The sequence below is a fragment of the Haemorhous mexicanus genome, chromosome 15, assembly GCF_027477595.1.
Source record: "Haemorhous mexicanus isolate bHaeMex1 chromosome 15, bHaeMex1.pri, whole genome shotgun sequence".
Classification (NCBI taxonomy): Eukaryota; Metazoa; Chordata; class Aves; order Passeriformes; family Fringillidae; genus Haemorhous; species Haemorhous mexicanus.
In genome coordinates, this window is record NC_082355.1 from 3901271 (window position 1) to 3910152 (window position 8882).

The following is an 8882-nucleotide window of genomic DNA, read 5'->3' on the forward strand; positions in this document are numbered from 1 at the left end:
GAGGTAGGTATGGGGGAGTTTGGGTGGCAGGGCTGAAGACGAGACAGACTCTGCTCCTGGAGCCCCCCCAGCCACGGGGCTGGCAAGCAGCACCTCCACTGGTGGCTGGTGCAAGTTCTGAGGAAGCTTTGTTTCCAGACTTTGGCATTCCTGCCCCTGGAGATTAATCAATATTAATGCTTCCGTGACTACCGCTTCCTTTCCAAATGTGCTCACAATCAGCTCAAGGAATCTGAAAGTCAACTCGCTCAGGATGCTAAGAATGCGACAGAAACAACTTTCAAAGGAACCCTTCAACTTGTGATATTTGTGAAAGAGATCCAAATAGCATTATTCATTTATTTTCCAGGAAAATGATTTCATTGATATAAACAGGCCAAATCCCACAAGCTCCATTCTGTGACTACGGATCCCTTACACTTTCAGCTACATTTTTATGATTTATCTGCTCATGCCAAGTGTTGAACATCTCCCAGGATAATAAGAAAACCAATTCTGATTTTCTATTTAAAACTCAGGCTGCCTTTAAGCCACATGTATGAATTAAGCTTCTTCTGAAGCACAAACAAGTTCCATCCGTCACTTCCTTCCGTGACTACCTTAAATCAAAAATTTATTATTTTATGCAATATCCCCTATTTGTTTTTCCATACACTTGCGATAGAGGCGAGCCACTTAGCAGAGCCTAGCACATTATTTATCACTTACCTTCCCTAAAACACGACTCTCAGCTGACACTCTAAATTTAATGCCATATAATTGAGGGAGAAGGGGGAAGCCCAAGGGCTCTCCTTCTGTTTGCAGTTACTGGAATTTTTTCTGGAATGCCATTGGTATTAGCAAGCCCATTTCACCTGCACAGAATACCAGTTGCTTGCCATTAATAGGAAACATTATCCCAGTACAGATTTAAGGCTACTTATCCTCATAATTTCTTAATCAGACTCATGCTCATTGCCAACAGATGAATAACTCCTGCTCCTACACAGAAATGTCCAATAAACTTCTGGGGGTTTTTGTAATGCTTTTCTCTCATGATGACTTTCTGTGGGTGAGAAATCCAGTGTACCAGGAAATTACAGTGTGGAGAGATTTGCTGAGACTTCAGCATCTTTAAAGTGCACTGATGCTTGCCAGACCCCAGATGTGATGTCAGTAAAAGCTTAGAGTGTCGCATGCTCCTGTCACCCCACTCTGCTGTACCATGAAAGTCTCCCAGAGCCCAGTTCCTGTCTAGCATATCTGATGTGGTGAGCACAAGTCAAACACTTCCAAGAAATGGGCTCTTTTTTCCCTTCCCCAACTTCCATATTCCATTTCATAACATCCGCTATTGAGACAGTGCTGCTGTTTGGAAAGTACAAATCACTCATTGTACAGCAAGACGCCTTTGTTAACAAGCTGGGTGTAGCTCACATTTTTGTTTAATTCTTCTGGGCATCTCTCTAACAAACAAGTACTCTTTGGAGCTCAACTCGGTAATCGATACAATTTTCCTAGTTTACAGAGCAAATAATTACTTTCTGGTGATGACTTCACAAGGTCAGGGAGATGCATATATATAGTGGGGAGGGAGAAGGCTGAGAACCACCCACGGATTCTCCAGCAACCGACCCACACGGAACAGCCGCTACCAACACCGCCAGCATGAAGATGGCCAACTGTGCTGCCCTTCTGGGGCTGGTCCTTCTTGGCTGCCTTTCTGGTAAGTAATTTCTGTCATTTTTGTTACACTCCATGCTGGTCTAGACCTCCTGGTCCTTCCCCTGTCTCTGTGCATCCTGAAGGAGAGCGCAGCCTCTTGGGGATGTGATGGTTTGGGAATCCGCGACCTCTCTTTTCAATGAGCTTCGCAGACAAACACATGGGATCTATGTTTTAAGCTTTTGAGCCTTAGTGGGGATTATAGAGCTAAAGAAGGATAAAATTTTAGGTCCTATTTCTTGTTTAGTGAGTCAAAATTTCTGGTTTCACAATAAGTGATTTTTTTTTTTAATCTCGGTGTATCACTTTGCATTGACTTGGAGTAGGTGAAACATTTGGGAGGATAATCACTTCTTGGTAATGGGAAAGTGTATTTGGCTGATCTGTAGGGAAATTGATGATTCCAAAGGAATTTTAGTGAAGGACATAATACAATTTTTACATTTTGTAATTTCTATTTTTATTGTAGATCTTGCTGTTGCTCAAAGACGGGTGAGTATTAGATCTTTGTCATTAAGTCTTGATTTCTAAGTCTAGATGAATAATTCATACTCACACTATATGTCAGGGAATGCTTGAGGGAAAAAAAAAAAGATAATGAATAAGAAAGAAGTGCCCCTAAGTGCACCTCTTTTCCCAGCATAAGAAAACACCTTTGTCAGAGAGAGATAATTTAGTACTTTGATGATTAAAAAGACAGCGATTAATAATGTAGAATGCGAGTCAGCATAGCACAGAGTGCCAGTAGAAAATCTATATGACTATTGAATATCTGCCTAATATCTTCCCTGTCTTGATTCCCCAAGGAATGATCATTTTTGCCCATAATTCTCACCAAAATTACTTTAAGTATTAACAGCAGAGAGGCGCTTTCATTATGCCGTAAGATACTCCATATAAATTGTCTTTCACCATGGAGGAGCCATAGAGACTCCTCACAGTAGCCTCCCAGTGCAGCAGAACCAGGATCAGGGCAAGAACACCCTTCTGTCTGTTTGGAGATGTGACGAGTCCCCTTTCCCAGGCCAACTGCGGCGCCTACATGATGAGTGGGAAAACCATGGGCGTCATCTGTCCGCGCAACTTCGAGCCCGTGTGCGGCACCAATGGCCGCACCTACCCCAACGAGTGCTCCCTCTGCAGGGAATTCTTGTGAGTAGAAAGTCCCCCGATCACCTACAGGGCCAGCTCAAGCAGCAGGCAGAAGCCCTCGGGGTTGTGACTAATCGTGGGGTGGACTAGAATTTTCTTTAGTTTCAGTCTTCCCTAATGCCCGTGATCTTCTGTGTCAAAGCTCCAGAATCTGATTAATTACTGGGGCTTTGCGGGTGGAGGGACTTGATGATTGAGATGACAACACGGCATGAAAAGATTAATCCCTGCTTTTCTTCTCCCTCTCTCCCTCCAGCCACAACCGTGCTCTTGACAAGAGACACGACGGAAGATGCATCAGGGTATGGCCAGAGATTGGTTCCTTCCCCTGCTGGGTGACAGCCAGACACAAACCTAGCCTAGGATTCCTGCTGCACTGAACCCACACAATTGCTAGCTCTCAGAAATGGGGTGAAAATGAAGAATTTCAGATTTGCAGGAAATTTAATTTGTGTTTTGTTTGGACTGCTAAAATCAGTGAGTTTTAAAAGGCAAAATATATTCTGTACAACACCAGAGTTTAGGAAGGAAACTTTTTGATTTCAAGAGTGTTTTGTTGTATTATGAAAACACTTCCCTTTACATTTAGACTTAGAGGCTTGTTGTAGCTAAGAAATTCCCAGAAGAAGTTTGAATTTCAACTAAACTGTAATTTTGTAACAGAAAAAATCTGATTCTATCAGAATGTTTATCACAAAGTTAAGTTAAAGTTAGTACCAATATAGGGAGCTACCATGAAGTGACAAAGAATGTCTATTTTTAGTTTGGAGAGAGAGAGTAAAGAAACATTCTGTCTGTGCAATTTCATGTAATACAATGACTTCCATTTCAATACACTCAGAGTAATTGCAGGAGCAGCGAGCTGAGTGTAAATGCAATTTTTGAAAGGTGTGAGGTATTTGAGGCAAAGATCCTTCATGGTGGCATTCAGGGGGAAAATCCCCAAGATGACAGGGATGAAGCCCACCTCAGAACAGATACTGATGCTGTACCCACAGGCAGGATTTCATCTGTGCCCCACCAAATCCACCACACTGTGGCTGGAAGCCCCTTTCATCTTGCAGCTCTGGGTAGAGGGGGGATGTCTCTTGCACCACACTCCATTACACAGGGCTGCTGCAAAGGGGAGCAGAGATTGAAATGCTGCTCTGGGACTGTTTCAGATGGATTGTACTGGTTTCCTGAAGCCTGGCAGTGGTTTCAACACCCCCTGCACCATGGAGTACTCCCCCATCTGCGGCACCAATGGCATCACCTACAAGAACAAGTGCCACTTCTGTACTGCTGTGGCGTAAGTGAAGGGCCCAGGTCAGGGCAGGGCTTCTGGATCAGTATTTCTCTTTTTGGTATTTGAGCATAAGGGGTATTTTGGCTCATGAAGCAGCTGCACTGTGCTCATTCATTCTCCACCTGCTTTCCCCCCAAAGGAGCGGCCTGGACCTGAACCTGCAGAGCTACGGAGAGTGCTTCCAGGTAAAGCCAGAAATCTGCACTCTTAACTGCTGTTACATTTTGCAACACAAATTCATGGCTGAATTATAGAAATGTCTTCACTGTCCTGGCGCATTTAGCCTGGAAATAGGACTTGAGGAAAATAGTAATGCCAGGGTCAACAGGATATGGAACCTAATTCATGACTGAGATATTTGGTCCCCTCTCTGATCTGGGAACAGCAGGCAGAAAGTGCTGAGACCTTCATTTACCGTGAAACTGGATGAGCAAGAGATGGTGCATCATTGATGCAGCAGCACTATTAGTAGCAGTGATTCCCTGGGTGGGAGAACTTAGTGCCCTGGGGTTTGTGACCACCCCCTTTCTGTCCACTTGCCTCTGCTTGCCTGCTAAACCAGAGCAGCCAGTGGGAGAGCCAGCCTGGAAATACCAGCACGGCCATTCCACTATTTATAATAATATTTATTAGGATTCTTTTTTGCCTCCACCATCTTCCTACTTCAGGCTGTTCCAGGCAAGCCCATTCTCTGAGTCTGCAGAATTGCTGGAACAACAGAGCCCCGTTCCTGAAAAGTGCTTTTGTGCTTTGCCACATCACAAATACTAAACAAACATAAAGCACTTATGGAGGAAATACAGGCAACAGAAGTTTTAAGCCCTGTTCTTTGTTCCATTAGGAAACTGTAAAGATCGACTGCAGCTCTTTCCAGCTGCAGAAGGGCGGCAGCCTGGTCTGCACCTCCGAGTACACCCCCATCTGCGGCTCCGACGGCAGAACCTACTCAAACAAGTGCCAGTTCTGCAGCGCTTTCTTGTAAGTACAGAGCTCACCACGTGCCCGTGGAACCAGAGCAGCTCCCATGCAGCTGTGGCAGCTGGTGGGAAGCCCCAGAGCTCCCGTTAGCTCCCATCCCTAGCCCGTGTTCCTTCCTCTCCAACGCTCGCTCCTCTGCCACCCACCCCCAGGCACCACAGATCCTAAGCCTGAGTGAGTCTTCTCCTCCTCCCCTTGCAATTAAAAGCAGATCCCCGCTTGCAGGCTCATGACATTGCTGGCTGCCTCCCTGTCAGGGTGATTGAAAGTGTGACTGCAGGAGGTGTCCAAAATTATGGGTTTGTCCCAAATTTCCTCAACGTATGAAAGCGTGTAACTTGAGGAATCTGAAAAGAGGTGGAACATTAAGTGAAGTACTTGGAGAGCACAATGGCATTTGGGTTATTTGGGCTAAGTTGGGCTATAAAAATGAGATCCATGTCTCTAATTTTGGTCTCCCTCTCTCTTCAGACGTGGCATTGGAGGTCTGTCCTTCAGGCACCACGGCGAATGCTAAGTGCTCGAGCAGGATCCTTCAACATGACATTTTCCTCACAAATTCCTCAATCAAACATGCTCTTCCTTGCCCCCTCAACTGTTAAGCATCAGTCTCTGCTTTGATTGATCAATAAACTAAATGTAGCCACAATCTTTGCCATGGAATGGTTTTTGATTTTGGTTTTGTTTTCCAGGCGGGGTAATGGTCTTCAGGCTTTTGGGTACTTTTCTGCCAGGCAGGAGAAGTGGTGAAATAAACGACAATAAAGAGCAAAACACCAGCCTGAGCCCTCAAGAGAAAATGTCATTCTGTAGCACACCATCAGAAAATGCTATAAAATAGCACAACTTAGAATCTAATTTTGAAGTCTTGCAGAGTGTAAATGGATTTGTCTTTGTCAGCCCTGGAACTTGGAGGAACTGTTCCTTTTAGGGGCCTTGGCCTGGTTGGATGGTCCTGGGAGAGTGTCAAAGGGGGTGTGATCAGCTTTATCTGGTCACACCTGGGCAAGGGGCAGATCTGGTGGTGCCTTTTAAAAAGGAGGCTTATGGCGAAGGGAGGAGGAATCTCACAGGGAAGAAAATTAGGAACTGCTGCTTCCTTGAAGGGTGTGTCCATTGAGATTGTGCCCATCAGCAGAAAATTGCAGCAAGCTAGGCAGGGCTGTAATGAGCCTAATGAGAACCTGAGGAGAATTTAGACTGGGCTCAGGCTTTCAGCTTCTTGGGGAAGAGATCTGTACTGGTGGTATTGGAGGCAGAGGTGAGGCAGAGGACCCCTCAGGAAAAGGTCTTGTTTTTTCTAACTCCAGGAAAGAAGGGCAAGAAGATGTGCTAGCAGCTGAAATGCATTTTCTCTCTGGGGAAAAAAGGTGTGAAGGTAACATCTTTGTGGGAGCCTGAAGCATGCACTGCAGGAAAAATGACATGTCTGACTGTTGGTGATGATGTGCCATCTTTTTGGGTGAGTCAAGGATTTCATATGCAAACAGCACAAGCAAAAAAAGTCCCGAGTGCCATTGCTAACACACTCCCTTCCTCATCCTTTCTCCACCTCCCATTCTCTTGTTATGTAAAAGAACACCTGCTGCTAAGGCTGATATTTAGGACAAAATCTGTGACTTTCAAGACACTTTTTTTGGTCTTGTTTCCTGAGGTAGATAATTTCTTGACCAAGAATTTTGTAGGTGCTCCTCACCAGAATGTAAGAGGCTTGCCTTCCCGAGAGCCAGGACAGAGAGCAGGAAGAATAATGGAAATTCTTACTTTCATGGGTTCTTTTGGTGTTACTACAGGTAAGGCAAATCACATCATACCTTTGTGCCTGCTTCTAAGAAAAGAGAGAGAAATTGGAGAGTCAGAGTCCTCACTAGTTACCTGCTTGTGTGTCTGAGAAAATAGTTAAGCAACAGTAAAAGTAGCCAGTTTGGATGTGTTTGTTGAGCTGTTTTATAATTCCTTGTTGGACAAGAGGTTCAAATAGTGGCCACAGGCACTGGAGTTCTGGCCATAGCAGGAAATTATCTTTAATGTCAGGGTCTTATGGTGAGCCTCCTCTTCAGAGGTAGCTTGTGCCTGAGGAAGCCAGAAGGCTTTGGAAAAGCCCAAAGAAGAGCTGCTCACCTCTTTGCTCAAAGAAGAGCAAAATGAGGGCAAGTGGTGAATATGTGTCTGTCTCATAAGCCTCTAGCAAGGAGGCTTTAGAAGATGAAAGGTTTGTAGCATTTAAATCTAGAAATTGGCCAGCACAGGTTAGGACTCAGCTTGACACAAGCAAAACTCTGCCCAGCCACCCCTTAGGCTGCACAGCAAGGTCCAGGTGCCCTTCTTCTCTCCCTGAGAGGGACAGAATTCCCTCCCTTTGCCACCAAGTCCCTGTTCAGGTGTCACAAAGCAGTGGAAACGGGCAATAACAATAACCACCTGGCTGGTAATTTAGCCTTTTCCCCTGCTCAGCCTGGAAGGGGCTGGTCCCTGCCATGTGTTTGCTGAGGCTGGAGCCAGCCCAGCTGTGCTGCAGCAACCAAAACATTATTTGGGCAGATAAGGGACTGAGGCATCGAGGCTGTGGTCACGAGCAGTGACGTCTGAGAGCAGAAAAGGCAAACAAGGAGTGCTGCGAGTGGCAGAACTGAGCGTGGCTGGGAATGGTGCTGCAGCTGACGGGTTTGATAACTAAATTACATGAGAGGCTGCGTCGTGAGATCACCCTTAATAGACAGCCCAGGATTCGCCTGTCAGTCACAGTTTCCCTGCCACTGTGTGGATTTTAAGATGTCTGGCAAGCTGCAAACTGAGATGCTTCCCCAGATGTAGGGCACCCATAGCATTGCTCTCTTGCAGAAACTGGCTGGGGATGCTGGTGGCATCTTTCCTCTTCCTCCTCTTGCTAGAAAAAAATGTATAAAAATGTGATCTTTATTTTTAATTTTTTTTTTTCACTCCTGTGTAAAATTTGGCTGCAACTAGTTGTGTATTCAAAATTCACTGGGGGAGCTGAAGCCCAGATATATCTACACACATTCCTCTCCTAAGCCTAGCCTCCTTAGGAAAACATACTAAAATTTAGGCTTATTCTTATCTGGAGAGGTGTTTGGCGAATGGTGCGCCTGAACATAAATCCTTGCACAGCCTCAGCTGGAAATAGAGCTTGGATCTGCCAATTCCCCATCAAATTCCCACCACTGCCACTTGCGGTGGGAGCAGAGCCCTAACATATGTTTGTGAATGTGAAAAACTGGAAAAACATTGACAGCTAGAGTTTAAATAGTTCAGGGAGGAGAGTCAGCCGTCCTATCTGGGACTGTGCACACAGCGAGGAGAGCATGTCACAGCCCAGCTCCTCTCCACCCCAACTCCACAAATTTAGAACCATCCTCAAAAATAGCCAGGGAACAACGTATAATTGGTTTCACAGACAACACATTCTCATGCTGTGATTTATTTCGTAACGTCTAGTGAGTGTCATCACGCTGCACTCAGAGCCTGGGTGCTGGCATTCGGAGAGGGCCCAGAGAATGAAAATTACCAGCTTCCCTGATGAATCACTGCTTTGAAAATTCACCCTTGTGAGAATCCTGTGACTATTTAGAAAAAAAAAAAAAAATTATGTTACAAGCACGTCTATCACTCATGTAATTATCCCTTTCTAGGTTTGATGTGGACAGGGCAGCATTCCTTAAAGCACCATAAACCGGCCAGGACCAATAATGGCTTTAGAAACCAAGAGAAGTTCTCACAATTAAGGTGGGGAATGAGGACA

General features: G+C 45.2%; 1 protein-coding gene across 1 annotated transcript; it reads left to right on the forward strand.

Annotated features, from left to right (window-relative positions):
- The first annotated feature begins 1554 nt into the window (after window positions 1-1554).
- LOC132334175 (double-headed protease inhibitor, submandibular gland-like) lies at window positions 1555-5771 on the forward strand. The gene is made up of 8 exons (XM_059860022.1): window positions 1555-1705; window positions 2174-2196; window positions 2729-2856; window positions 3113-3158; window positions 4020-4147; window positions 4284-4329; window positions 4986-5122; window positions 5594-5771. Exons 1-8 carry the CDS (start codon window positions 1648-1650, stop codon window positions 5637-5639), a joined length of 612 nt encoding a protein of 203 aa, XP_059716005.1. The 5' UTR covers window positions 1555-1647; the 3' UTR covers window positions 5640-5771.
- The last annotated feature ends 3111 nt before the right edge of the window (window positions 5772-8882 follow it).

What these genes read in the sequence shown, in the direction of transcription:
- LOC132334175 (XM_059860022.1), top strand. Translation starts at nt 1,648, where the DNA reads ATGAAGATGGCCAACTGTGCTGCCCTTCTGGGGCTGGTCCTTCTTGGC. An exon ending in TTGCTGTTGCTCAAAGACGG is followed by an intron (nt 2,197 to 2,728) that starts GTGAGTATTAGA and finishes CCCCTTTCCCAG; the next exon opens with GCCAACTGCGGCGCCTACAT. An exon ending in TCCCTCTGCAGGGAATTCTT is followed by an intron (nt 2,857 to 3,112) that starts GTGAGTAGAAAG and finishes CTCTCCCTCCAG; the next exon opens with CCACAACCGTGCTCTTGACA.